This window comes from Pelodiscus sinensis, chromosome 4 (assembly GCF_052426305.1).
Source record: "Pelodiscus sinensis isolate ZL-2025 chromosome 4, ASM5242630v1, whole genome shotgun sequence".
Taxonomy (NCBI): domain Eukaryota; kingdom Metazoa; phylum Chordata; order Testudines; family Trionychidae; genus Pelodiscus; species Pelodiscus sinensis.
This window is the reverse complement of record NC_143055.1, coordinates 22,166,914-22,181,632: the sequence shown is the minus strand read 5'-3', so window position 1 is coordinate 22,181,632 and position 14,719 is coordinate 22,166,914. Positions and strand designations below refer to the sequence as shown.

The window sequence follows — 14,719 nt, the reverse complement described above, 5'->3', positions numbered from 1 at the left end:
CATTTTCCTAATATTGCCTTTCCCAGGGAGAATTAACTATCCTATTAACATCGACATCCTAAAGGAAAAATAAAACTCATTGTCACACAGCTTGATTCTAGTGATGATATTCTGGGTCACATGAATGCATAATTATTCAGCTAACTTCAAAGCATATATTCCAATACAGGCCTTACATGCTTTGCATGTTCTAAATTTGATTTCAATTCAATGAACTCTTTAAAATGGTATAATATTTATGTCCTCTTGCATTTAATGAGAATTTTAAGATGTAAGTCATACAAGATTGAGAATATAGAAATGATTTGCTCTTTGTGTCTATCAAATTGATCTCTGACAACACAATGGAAAGTTTTATATAGGAAATTAGGGACATTTTTTAAAGCACCTTGGGGGTTTTCATTGCCTACATTTTTTGGGAACTCAACTTCAATAACTTAGAACCAGACTTTTAAGAGATGGTGACTACCAACAAATGTAGTTGAAAGGTATTCAGTATTTCTAGAATCAGGCTCTCTAAATATCTCAGATTTTGACCCTTAAAAATCTGGGCCTTCGCCTGTCTGTGACTAAGCAAGTGGTGAGAGAATCCTACAGATGGAGAACTTCATTTATAGTCATCTACTTTTGATCATTTTATTCATGATGCCATTATCAGTGCCTTTGCTCTTGAGACTTGAATTCTGCATGGTTAGAATGTGAGGGATGAAGGATGTGAGGAAGAAGTAGGCAATTGCTGGTATGACTTCTGTTGGTCAAGCCTATTAAGGTGAAAAAAGGAAAGAGAAGTACGCATTGCTGGCTAGTGGGCTGCTAAGACCATTGTGAACAGCACATATCATAAGGCACTGAACAGCTGGCTATGAAAGATATTCTTAGATTAGAACTCTCTGATCTTTCCCCCCATAGTAATTAGACTGCATGTCCTTTTCTTAAATGCATCCCTTAAGTATATCAATGTAATTGCTTTTTTGTTGGCAGTAAAAATAAATGAACATCTTAAAATTCACTGCTATTCCTACTGGGCCAGATACTTAGATGAGTAAATCACCATTGATCCATTCATTTCTCTTCTGTGTACATCCTTGAGTCCCAGATTCCCCTTGAGGTCAGTGAGAGTTGTGTATTTGCATTTTGCCAACACTGCAATCCAATAGCAGTTGGATATGTATTTTTAAGTAAAAATTTGGATTGCCTGACTACTAAGCGCTATTTATTGCCTTTTGGAGAATTCTCTGTGTTAATTTAATGAAAGATACCTTAATTTTTTCTAGGCTTTATAAATCATTGCATGGAGAATTTGTTGCTAGATCAGTCTTTCTGGCTCTGTTACCAAGAAGAAAATGAGGATAAACAAGCTGGAATTGAAGTCTGTATAAATGAAGAATCTCTACATTTGATGTACAGAGGTCTGTTAATACAGGAAGGTAAGGAAGATTGTCTTTGTAAAAAGGTAACGATATAAAATAAGCGCAGTCCCCATTGCCTCTTAAAGATATTGTTTTTGAACATATAAGAGAGAAAAGTTGGGGTTTAGTCCGTCTCTAGTGAGGTCAATGGAAGCCTTTCCACTGATTTCATGGGGCTTGAATCAGACACGTGCCAGCAGGTACATAGAAACAGAGCTGGAACAAAAAGCATAGTACAGGTTGGCCTTCCTGGGTCTGGCATCCTTGGGACCTGACCAATCCCAGACAAGGGAGTTTACCAGATGGGAAACACCAACCTCCCTGTTGAGCATTTCTTCCCAGCCTCTGGGCCCTGCCTTGCCTGCCTTGTGGGCTCCAGTGGTCACGGCGCCCTGCTGCAGGCTCTAGCAGCCCCGTCATGGACTCTGGTGGGCTTAGCAGCCCCACAGGCTCCAGAGGCCCTGCTGCTTGCTCTGCAGACTATGCTGCCTCATCAGCTCAGTGGCCCCATGGGCTCTGCTGCCCCACTGGTTCCCAGACTCTGCTGCCCTGCGGCTCTGCCGGCCAGCTCCACTCCCTGCTATCATCAACCTCTGCCTCTAGGGCTTTCTGGTCCAGCAATATGCATTATCCTGCTGCACCACAGATGTTGCTGGACCAGAGAATCTTGGACCAGAGAGGTTCAATCTGCATCGTACAAAGTTTGACGAATCTTTAATCTTTTTAGAAGTGTTAGCAGTACATAGAATAAAATAGCTGCAGAAGATTTTAAAAAACATTTTTTCTTCTACAAGCCCAGCAATTTAACATTCCAATGTATGATTTAGAACTTCCTGTTCTATAATAATATATGGTAACCCAGATTCTGCAATCTCTATTCACATGAGTATTATCACTGACACCAGTGAGTTAGCAAGGACTGCAATCAGGCTGTGAAGTGCGCTATCATCAAGTGTGTCATACCTCCCTTGGTACCTTCTAATGTTATAATATACAAGAATTCTACAGTTCATTCCTCCTCTCCTCATTTTGCACTTTTAAATTTTATTTCAATTTATATTAAATTCACTCTGGCTGCTAAACATTTAGAATTTAAAATATCTGTTAAAATTGTAATAAAATCAACTAAGTATCTAGAATAAATCATTTTAATTCGTATTATGTCAAAAGCCACATGTGAGATTAACACACTTCAATCTTTATAGAATACGAAATATTTCTTTCTTTCTTTCTTTCTAAGGAACTTTCTTTGTCTTGAGTCCTGATAACCACATAAGAGAGACAACAGCTGCAGGCACAGAACTGAAAGTTTATCAAGAGAACAGAAGAGTTAGTGAAGGTATTTCTGGTGGATCACTGGGTGATGACCTCACCTTATTATCTAAAGCTGCTGTGGAGCCTTTGATTCCTTTTCATCAGTAGGTACCTGACTCCAGTTTTCTGCTTCATCTGTATAAGAATATGTGTATTTATATATAAATGAGTTTAAACTGAAAGTGTTTGGTAGCTGGCTTTGGAGGTCTCCCTCTTTCTTTATTCAGGAAGTCCACAGATCTCTCATTCATTTTCCTCTTAAGTTCTACACCAACGGATGATGGGTTGCTATCTTTTGTATTAAATATTAAACCAACAGCCCTTTCTCCTGACTCTGGTTGCTATCCGCTTAGAGGCTTTGATGCATTGACAATGAAAAGGAGATCTGAAAAGCTCTAGAGTGATGCTAAAGTGATAAGTATTTTTCACTTCCAAAATGCCACAACATGGGAAAAAAATCCACATACATCAGCTTAGTGGGGAAGGATTGCTGGCCTTTTGTATCACACCAGCTTCTTTGGCAGGTAGCAGTCAAGCTTATTTCTGCAGTCTCTTTGGGGTTCAAGCTAGGGTCACTAATCCTTACATATAGGTGAGTGGGGATCAGCAGCAGTACTTAATCTGTGCCAAATCTGAGCCCCAGCACCTCTAGGTTTGGCAATGTATAGCCCTGACACCCTTGGGCTTGCTGCATTAGTTATAAATATAAAAAGTTGCTCAAGCCCTGACTCCTAATTGCTTGAGCCTTGGCACCTCTTTCATTTCAAATTAAGCACTGATCAGCAGACAGCCACTCTGTTGGTGCTGCTGGCCTGCCTGAGGCTGAAACAGGGCCCATAAGTTCATGCAAGTGGTTACTAAGATATCCCAGGAAATATGTCTGACCCATAGAAAAAAAAACACCAATCCTGTGTTTTGTATCTATGACTAGTGGAAAGTACAGCTGCTTTTTTTAGAAAAAAAAAAAAGGGCAAATCAAAATGGCTTCTGCTGACCCTACTGAGCAAATGGGTTAGCACAACCAATCAGCAAAGTAAGACAAATATCATTTGCCTTCATTCACATAACCATTCAAGCTGATATTCAATAGTAAGAGGTATTTAATTGAGGCTATCTTTCCCTTTTACATAAAAGGGCTGCTTATTATTACTATTGCTAATTTGTATTGTGGTAGCACCTAGTCATGGACTGGGATCTCACTGTTCTAGGCTCTGTTCAAAACAGAACAAAACAACAGCTCCTGCCCCAAAGAACTAAAGAGTTTTACATGAACCATGACCGTTTTACCAGAGCTCTGCAGACTTTAAAACAGGGAATTGCATAAAGGGCAAATTCCACATTGAAAGCCTTAGCACAGCTCAGTTATATGACTAAATGCTTTTGTTGCTGCATTATTAACTTGCCATATAGAATAATTTAATGATGTAGTCATCAATACCTTTAGAGGTAGAGTTTTTGAGCAATTCACATCAAATATTTTTTTTAAATTAGGAAAAATAGTTTAAAAAACCTCATAAGCTTTTATCCTTATGTAAAATGCATAAGCAGAAGCACTGAAATGAATAAAAGTTTGAAGAAATATCAGTTTAGAATATTCCTGATAGTATGAAAACCTAGAAGAGAAGTGTTTCAGATACTTATTTCATTGTCCTTTTTTCCTTTCTCTAGATGGTTTCTTAAAATATACTCTGATCCCGTTAAATTTGGTAGCGAAATGAAATCTAAATGCAGCAGCATGCAAATAGGTAAGAAACTGCATCTAAATTTTTGCATCTGCTTTTTTAGATATTTAAACAGCATATATAAATTACAAGAGCTAGGTTTTACAGGATTTTGGAATATTAGTATGTATCTTCTCATTTAGCTATACTAGAATAGGAAAATTGCCATATGCTTTAATATAGGAATAAATCTCTGTTTACAACTGTATTTAAACATAGCAAATCTACTGAATATCTTTCACCCAGAAGTGCTTTACAGCCAATAGCCATATGTCTAATTAATGTCTAGCAATGATGTCTCGCATGTATCTGAACTCTGAAAGTCTATTTTCCTGACTTTTCAATTTTATTTTATTGTTTTTCTCATGAATATTTATTCATGCTTCAAGGCACATATATAATATAATCTAGTCAAAAGAAATGCATTCATAAACTATTTCATAGCTTTGACATTTAAAGTTTGTAAACGGGAAGATTGGAAAATCCAAGCACTTACAAATAATGAACACCTGTGCACATATATACACACATTGGCTCACACACATTTTTGTGTAAAACAGCCACAGAAACCCAGGTAGCATATGATCAGTTATTTTCTAAGTATAGTTTAGCTACACTTCTTTAGCTCCTCCCAATCATTATAGTTCTAGACTAATGTAAAGTCATAGATCTATTTAATAGGTACTCCAGGCCAGCGGGGCTGACAGCCACCACAGGCCCTAGGGCAAGGTGTGCGTAGTGTGTGGGGTCTGGCTCCATACTCCTGAAAGGGGTGGGGCCTCCAGAAGAAGGGTCAGGTTTGGGTAGCCAGTGCCGCCTGGACTTCAGCATATGTGCTCTTCTCATCAGTCCTCAAAGCTACGCTGAGTGGTGCTCTGGTAGCTATTCAAAGGGGTCTGGGGCTCTGGCTGCTGCTGCTACAGTAGCAGTGGCAGCTGGGCCCCTTTGAATTGCCTGGCCCTGGGTCAACCGTTCCCATTGCTCTTCCCCCTGGCCCCGGGGGTGGGCCTGTGCCAGGCATGGATTCCCATTTATTTACTATAGAATTATCCTCCTGCCCTTAGACAAAATATCAGTGTCACGAAAAGACCTATAGCTCTAGCAAGAAACTAGAAACCAACACTGGAGGGATTTTACTTGTAGGTCATATCTGAAAATTAGAAGAGCACTAGTAATTTACTGGATTGATTGGAAGAAAGCAGAAAAGACTCAATTTTATAAAAATGGACAACTCACCCTTTGTTTTTGAAATCTTAAAAAAAAGTCAGTCAGTTCACAAGCTTGTCAAAAATGGAGGAAAGAGGGGACTGAATTTTTAAAACCTCTTTCTAGCTTTTTTATTTTAATTGAAATTTTCAATTTTTTGTTCTATTGGTTATCACCAGAGCCTGTTAGCTCCCCTCAGACATGTTGAGTGGTCAGGACAGGGGAACTAATCACTGTTACAGCCCAAGCAGGAAGATGATGGGGGAGTTTTAACCAAATTTTCCCTAAGAAAACAGCAATCCAAAACCCTGCCATCTGCATTTAATTCTAAATTCTACACACTTACGATGTTAGAAGCATTTATCTAACATTGGGAATTGGCTATGTTGGGGATATTTAGATTGAAATTGCAGTCCCACCCTTACTCTTATTTAGACCATACCAGCCTCTGCTTCCACAGGATTAATGTACCTCTCTCTGCATGTTTTCTTTCTATCAGTGTTACACATGGGTATGGCAAAATCAATTCATCTCTTCTTTTCTAGTCTGTTACAAGAGGAGGTGAATTACCTTTATGTTCACCTTTAAAGCAGGAATTCTGAATGCATTTAAAATACTATTTTTAGAAGAGCTGAAGAACTATGAGATGGGATTTATGCTTTTCTATAATTCTGAAATGTTTTAAAAAACAATTGCTTGCTTTAAAGCATCAAAAACTAATCTATCCCTCCTCACTATGTGTGTGTCTACAAAGAAGGGCTTAACTTGAAATAAACTATGCAAATTAAGCTACGTCAATTGTGTAGCTTATTTCAAAATAGCTTATTTTGAAATTGGGAGTGTCTACACAGCACTTATTTCAAAATAGAGCACTCTCTCTCCGACTTACCTTACTCCTCACACAATGAGGGTTACAGGAGTTTGAGTAAAAACTCCTTAGCTTGACAGTATTTTGATATTATCTCAAAATAACTGCCTGCTGTGTAGACGCGGACTAAGTTATTTCAAATAACACTAGTTATTTCAAAATAATGCTGCTGTGTAGACATACCCTATGAGGGTAATTCTCAACAATGCATGGATTTTTTTGGCCTCATTATGCTGAGTCAACATGCAGTTAAATGCTTATGTAGTCATATTATCAAAGTCATGCATCTCTAAAATCTTATTATGCAGCTACGGGGTTGTCTCAAGCCGTGCTTAGCTATGAAAGTGCTGTGCCTGAAGAGATTAGCTTCCAGAGTGGAGACAAAATTGAGATCATTGGCTACTTCATAGAATGCATGGAATGGTTTATTGGAAGGCATATGTTTACTGGGCAAATTGGTTTTGTAAAGACCAGCCACGTTAAACCTGACACTTCTCGAACTGAGTAAGTAGTATGCATATAATATTTTAACCAACAAATTTAAAGGAGCACAGTCAATTTTTTTCATTAATATACCTTTACATTAAACCTTTTGTTTGTAAAACTATTAATGCTCTATGGAGAGAGTTTGTCATATTTCAGTGGTTTCCATACTCAGTGACCTCCAGTGATTCATGTTAATAATAATATAATATATGGAGATATGCCTATCTCATAGAACTGGAAGGGACCTTGAGAGGTCATCGAGTCCAGTCCCCTGCCCCCAGGCAGGACCAAGTACCATTCCTGACAGATTTTTCCCAGATCCCTAAATGGTCCCCTCAAGGATTCAACTCTCAATCCTGGGTTTAGCCGGCCAATGCTCAAACCACTGAGCAAAAGATCTGTGAGAACATGTTTTATAGTATGTTGAGGGAGTTCATGTAAAACTAAGTCCACAAATTCCCACCACTGGATCATTTTAATGGATTTGACGCAATCCACCTCCCTCTCCCTCAAACCACTGAGCTATCCCACCCCCCTTTTACATGAACCAAGACAGTTTTACCAGAGCTCTGCAAACTTTAAAACAGTGAACTGCATAAAGGGAAAATTCCACATTGAAAGTCTTAGCACAGCTCTGTTACATGACTAAATGCTTTTGTTGCTGCATTATTAACTTGCCATATAGAATAATTTAATGGTGTAGTCATCAATACCTTTAGAGGTAGAGTTGTTGAGCAATTCGCATCAAAAGATAGAGGCACCCAAGCCTCAACCAAGAATCATACTATTAACCTGCCAGTGGCTTGAGGGTATCTCTTGACTTCCCCAGGATACACTGAAGACCTCCCATTGTGAGGTGCAATCTGTGGACAGAGCAGGCTGCATCATCTTGACTTGAACTGAGAGGAGCTCATTGATTCAAACATGTGAAGGGTGTACACATGGAAACAGTATGCTTATAAAACTTGCAGGTGTGACTTTTGAGGCCCATTTGAAAAGTTTTGTCCTAAAGATTACTGGAAAAGCAATACCATGATGCATGCAATCTTACCAGAATGCTTCCATGATACAGGAATATTGATAAAACTTCCTTTGATGTGCTTGAAAAGGGATTACCAGTACGCACAATTGGCATCATTAATATGAATTTGCATGAACAGTTACTGTTATCAATCTTGTTCACTAACAATGAGTTCTATGATAATACAGATTTTCATCAGTAACAAGCACAAGTGATAATAAAACCAAGCATGGTTTGTTAGCAGGGTTTAAAACCTGAGACCCTCAACTCTGCAGCTCAGACCATTGATACTTGAAATAAGGAGCTGGTAGCAGTAGTAAGCTGATATCCTCTATCAAGGCAAGCTAATAAAGGTGGACATGATGCATGTTGTATACATGTGCTACAGAAGCCAAGTATATTAATAATGCAAATGAATAAGACAGAAGAAATGTGGTGATAGCTGCTATTCAGATTTACTGCTCTCTTTTCTAGACAACAAAATCTGAATTTTCTTGATGAGGAAGAGAAATCTTTTTTTGCAAAAGAAAGAAACATTGTGGAAGAGGACGTGATGCGTGTATTGAAGGAAATGTCAAACACAGAAGTTTGCACTGTGTATAGAGTAGGTAAGAAGGGGATCTCTTCTTTGAGGGATGGATTCTCTCCTGAGGATGCATGCATAGTTTCCATTAACTCTTTGTCTATTTTTTTTTTATTCTTTCTATATTTCAATGAGATGTTTTCCCCATTTTTGGGTACTTGAATAGTATTAGCAGGTGCACTTATATCACTGAAATAACATGTGGAAAATCCTTTTTGATCATCTATACCAGGGCTACTCACCATGCAGCCTGTAGACATTTGCGGCCTGCGGCCTGTTCGCTTGTGGCCCACAGTGCGGTTTGGGTTTACGTGGGGCTCAACATGCAGCCCGCAGGTGGGAGCTAAAACAAAAAAGTCGTCAATATAGTGGTCTTCTGTTTTTATGCGTTTTAGTAGTTAAATTCCTGGATTGTCATTGAAAGCCCTGTCATTTGGGTAGAAATCGGGTAAATATTGCATTTTATTAATGTCAGCAGAACCGACTTAAATGGGCCTGTGTGTTTGTAATCTTGCCTTAATCTTTGTATTCATGCCTGTCAGTGTGAAAGAAGGTATTTACATATATATTTGCATGTAAATGTAACCACACTTAAGTTGCAGCCCTTGGCATGTGCTGTGAGTATCATTGTGGTCCCTGGGGCTTCCAAAGTTGAGTAGCCCTGATCTATACATTTCTCTTGATCGTGCAACATTGTCACTGCAGGGTATTCACCCAATCTTTTGGACCACTTTTGAGTCACTCGAACAATGTGTCTTCCAACACACCTCCAAGGAATTGTTCCACAGTGAAATAGATCTTATAGCTTTAAATTGTTACAAGGTTCTACATTATAAAAGAGGCAATACATACAGTCAAATGCTGTCTGCTTTGTTCTCAATTAAGGTTAAATACTGATGCTAACTCATACCTTTATGCTTGAATGAGATCCCAACGTGTAGAAAAAATTGCTATATCTGTCAGTACAAAGAAATAACATTGTCTTTCTCATAGCAGTGTCGTTTTTGATGTAGTCATTATCAAAGCCGTCTCATGTTTAAAACACAGATAGAAAAACTAGGGGGCCAGTGTCCTCCCACTGTACTAGATACAAAAATTGTAGGCCATACTTACAGAATGGGTGACTTTATCCTGGGAAGTGGTGACTTTGAAAAGGATTTGGAGGTGATGGTGAATTACTGGTTAAACATGAGCTCCTGGTGTGAAGCAGTGGCCAAAAAGACTAATGAAGCTTTTGGAAACATTATAAGGGGAATCTCAAGTAGCAGTAGATAGGTTTTTTACCTCTTCATTTGTCACTGGTGCAATACAGGAATAAGGTGTCCAGTTCTGAAAGGATCATGATAAACTGGAGAAGCTTCAGAGAAGATCCATGAGAACAGGTTTTATAGTATGTTGAGGGAGAGGGAAGTGGGTTGCCTCAAGACCAGTAGTATTATCCAGTGGTGGGAATTTGTGGAGTTAGTGGTAGGGGATCCCAGGCCTTCCCTGCTCCACTGGGCCCTCTGACTGGCAAGTCAGCTTTATAGCCTGGAGGGTGGATGCCACCAAGTTTGCTCCAGGCATCACTTCCTATCTCAGCCTCTGTCCTTTCAAAGTCACCATGGGGCCTGTTTATGGACTCCTAGGATGGAGGGGTTTTCCCTGACAGTGATCCAAAGGCTCTTCTTCAATGGCAGCTGGCTGTTCTGGGTCTCCATGGAGCCTTCAGCAGCAGGGCCTGGTTTTGGCAGCATGGAGCTCCTGCGACCACTCTGCATGAGCGACCAGCATAGGAATGCTCCTTTACTCTATCCACTTGGACTGAGCTCTGCCTCCATTTTGAGCATGCCTGGCAGGTGTGGCTGGGTGGGGACTTCTGAGCTCAGCACTGCTCTTTAGCACTTGGTTCCCCAGGGTGGGGTTTATACACCAGGGCTACGTCTACACTGGCATGATTTTCCGGAAATGCTTAAAATGGAACAGTTTTCTGTTATAAGTATTTCCATAAAAAGCACGTCTACATTGGCAGGATGCTTTTCCAGAAAAGCGTCCGTGCCAATGTAGACGCGCTTTTCCGCAAAAAAGCCCAGATCGTCATTTTCGCGATCGGGGCTTTTTTGCGGAAAAGAAATCTGTGCCATCTACACTGGCCCTTTTCCGGAACAGTTTTCTGGAAAAGGACTTTTGCCCGAACGGGAGCAGCATAGTTTTTCCAGAAAAGCACTGATGATTTTACAGTAGATCGTCAGTGCTTTTCCGGAAATTCAAGGGGCCAGTGTAGACAGCTGGCAAGTTATTCCGGAAAAGTGGCTGATTTTCCGGAATAAGTGGCCAGTGTAGACACAGCACCCGTGACAGTCAGAGACTCCAGGAGTTCAATATATTTAGCTTAACAAAGAGACATTTAAGTTGTAACTTGATTACAGTCTTTAAGTACTTGAATGGATAGCCACTCATTCCATGGATGTTCTGGGGCTGGAGCATCCATTGAAAGAAAATAGTGGGTGCTCAGCAACCCTAAATCACAGCTGTTTGTTGGTGCCGCTGTTTAGCTGGCCAGAGGTGCTACCAAACAGCTGTGTGAGGGGGTTCGCACTCACCACCGTATCCCTCTGCCGTCTGTCTTCCGGAATTGGCTCCCTTGGCAGGTAGGGTGCCTTCTCTGGGGTGGTGTCTCCCCTCTTTACTCCCGGTTGCGGCGTCCTCTTCGCCACACTGCCCTCCGACAGTGCCCAAGTCTGTCTCTGAGCCCCCCTTCCGGGGGTTGATGTTCCTCCAGCGGGCCTTCTTTCAAGCCCTGCAGTCTGGGGATTTACTGGCCAGAGCTCCCCTAGCCCTGCCTGGCCTCCCCCCAGCCCGGCCCTAGCTCCAGGGCCTCCTCCTCCCTCAGCAGCCAGGTTCTCACTGCTTCCCCCCACGGCAGCAGCCCATTCTCTATTATAGCGCCCAGCTGGGCCCTAATGGGCTAGTACAGCCTCAGCTGGGCTAAATTCCCCGGCCCTGGTTCAGGCCGGGGTCTGCCCTTAAAGGGCTAGTGAAGGGCGAGCGCCCTGTCACAAGCTGTTTGGCAGCTGGAGGATGGATTTGGGGGAGAGCGGAGATCAGTGAGTGGCAGATGGGGAAGTGGTGGAGGGGGCAGGAAGAGCCAGAGCCAGAGAAGGGCCCGGTGGGACAGGGCGGAATGGGAAGAGGCAGAGTGAGAGCAGGGCTCTGGGGAAGGAGGTGGAGTGGAGATGGGGCCTCAGGGTGGAGGTGGAGAATGGGGAAAAGAGAAATTCAGCACCTTTTCCTAGTTGTCAAACACATTTTTAATAAAGGGCTCTTCAGTCTAGTAGTAGGTATAACTCGAGGTTGGAGATAGACTAATTCATACTGGAAATATGGCATAAATCAACCATGTAAAAATCAAAATTGGAAGTTTTTCTAAATGATATGCATTTAGAATAACTTTTGAAGAAGTTCTGTGTCTTGTGTAAAACCAGAGATTACTCTGGATGATCACAATTGCCTTGGAATCTATCCGTCTATTAACTCAATCCCACAGCACTCTCTGGCTCTTGTAGAAATAGGATTAGGCTCCCATTCCCAGAGAACAGCTTCTTCTGGTGTTCTTGGAATTGTCCCTTGCTATGTTTGTCAAACACAACATTTTTCTAAAGAAAAATATCTCTCTCCTTGACTTTTACTGGAAGTCTCATTTACTAAACATGATAGGATTTACATGATATGATAAAGCCTCTGAAAAGAATATCTTATCTAATCTATAGGTCAAGTCCTCAGCTAGTATAAATCAATGTAGCTTGTTGAAGTCAGTGCAACTACTTCACAACATACGTGCTGAGGCTCTGACACTGTGTTGTTATTACATAGACAAGGGCCATAGTATATAATTACACATGTGTGAATGGGAGAGTATTACATATTCTCACTGTCAAGTTATAGATACCAAAATATATTATATTAACATCTATAGATTAGTATAGACATTATGAAATGCAACAACCACCATTCCACATTAAAATACTATAGTCGCAAGTAAGTTTTAAATTTGTTAGCTGCACACGTCTATATGTTTAGGAAGAGGTACAATTACTCCTCAGTATTAAATGTGCAACAGACATGCAAAGAGTATGTAATGTGATTGTAATAATGTGGAAGATGTCAGTCTTAGGCATGAGAGTAGCTCACCAGTGAACTAAGGTTTTGTTAATTTTTACAAGTTTATAAAAAAAGATCCATTATTTTTAATGTCCATAACATACCTGGAATTCTGCATGTAGAAAAGTTTAAACAATCCTACTAGGTAAAAGACAGGTATGAACTACTGGTGCTGTTTTCATTTTCTTTTAGACAGATTAGAAGAATTAGAATTTCAGAAGCCTCAAGAACAAGGTAAAAATATATAATTTTATATTATTTTTATTCTCATGTCTCTGATCTTCTTATGGAAAAATTGACAAATTTTGTCATTTTAAAATTGTCATTTCTGTGAGATGTGATTTCCCCTCTCTTCTGTGCCTGTTCACAGAAAACATTCAGTTCTAAAATCTAGCAGCTTTCAGAATCTGTTACAAACTTCCATGCTCTTAGGGCATCAGATGAGTGTTCTTTCCTCCTAGTGTTTTTTGTTGGTGATGGACCGTGGTGCCATTTAATTTAATTATTTCTATTGCACAACCTGAATGACCTAAAAATCCTGCATATCACTACCCCCCTCCAAACCATGCTAGTTCCATTGCTGAAGGGCTGGAGGAAGCAGGATTTGCATCTTATTTATGATTGCACCAAAACTAGCACAGATCTAACTTATTCTAGACTCTTTTTTTTATTAACTGAAAAAGGCTCATCACAGAATGGGGTTGGTCCTGCTTTGGGCAGGGAGATGGATTCAAAGACCTTGTAAGGGTTCTTCCAACCCTATTATTTTATTACTCTATGATTCTATAGGCCTGTTACATCTTTAATCTTTCCAGCATACTCCTATGCTCAGAGCAACAAATACATAGCACAATATCATTAGAATTATTAGGATGGCTTTTTAAAATTTGGGTTGGTTGAAACATTTCTATTAATTTTTTTAGTTGTAAAATTGGGTTTTCAATTAAATGTTTGTAGAGAGTGTTTTCTTTTCTTGAATATTAAATGTTTGTGTCAGAGAACAGCCAGACAAAAAGCCCTAACTGATTTCAGTTTATTTTATTTTATTTTGATATATATATTGGCAGTTTTCGCCTGAAAGTTTTCAATTTGTGGCAGTTTTCAGCAAACAGCTTTATGTTTCTCTCACAAATACAGGCAGTCCCCGGGTTACGTACAAGATAGGGACTGTAGGTTTGTTCTTAAGTTGAATCTGTATGTAAGTCGGAACTGGCATCCAGATTCAGCCGCTGCTGAAACTGATCAGTTTCAACAGCGGCTGAATCTGTACACCAGTTCTGACTTACATACAGATTCAACTTAAGAACCCCAGGCGTCCCCAAGTCAGCTGCTGATGAAACTGATCAGCAGCTGATTCCAGGAAGCCCGGGGCAGAGCAACTCTGCCTCGGGCTTCCTGTAGTCAGCCACTGGTCAGTTTCAGCAGCGGCTAACTTGGGGACGCCTGGGGCAGAGCAGATTGGGTGCTGCTGGGTTGGTCCAGTAGTGCAGCTGCTCCTCGGCGCTACTGGACCAACCCAGCAGCACCCCAGCTGCTCTGCCCCAGGCGTCCTGATTCAGCCACTGCTGAAACTGATCAGCAGCGGCTGAATCAGGACTCCTGGGGCAGAGCAGCTGGGGTGCTGCCGGTTTGGTCCAGTAGCGCCAAGGAGCAGTGCTGCGGGACCGACCGGCAGCGCCCCACCTGCTCTACCACAGGCCCCGGGCTTTGCTCCACGTCTCCCTGGTCTGCTGGGGGGGGGACACTAGCTGCGTCCCCCCCCAGCAGACGAGGGAGACGCGGAGCAAAGTGGCGGAGGACCCGGGCCGGACCGCGGCGCTTCCAGATCAGCACCACGGAGGACCCGGGCCGGACCCGCGGCGCTTCCAGATCAGCTGGAAGCGCCGCGGGTCCGGCCCGGGTCCTCCGCCACTTTGCTCCGCGTCTCCCTACAGACCAGGGAGACGCGGAGCAAAGTGGCGGAGGACCCGG

General features: G+C 41.3%; 1 protein-coding gene across 4 annotated transcripts in view; it reads left to right on the top strand.

Annotated features, from left to right (window-relative positions):
• SH3TC1 (SH3 domain and tetratricopeptide repeats 1) overlaps positions 1–14,719 on the top strand; it is a 50,352-nt gene that overhangs the window by 20,147 nt on the left and 15,486 nt on the right. For all 4 annotated transcript variants that reach the window (XM_014576110.4, XM_006128236.5, XM_006128237.5 and 1 more), the window contains 6 exons: positions 1,275–1,427; positions 2,650–2,827; positions 4,392–4,468; positions 6,827–7,022; positions 8,500–8,633; positions 12,941–12,982. In XM_014576110.4, coding sequence (XP_014431596.3) covers positions 1,275–1,427; positions 2,650–2,827; positions 4,392–4,468; positions 6,827–7,022; positions 8,500–8,633; positions 12,941–12,982 — 780 coding nt within the window. The remainder of the gene's footprint in view (positions 1–1,274; positions 1,428–2,649; positions 2,828–4,391; positions 4,469–6,826; positions 7,023–8,499; positions 8,634–12,940; positions 12,983–14,719) is intronic.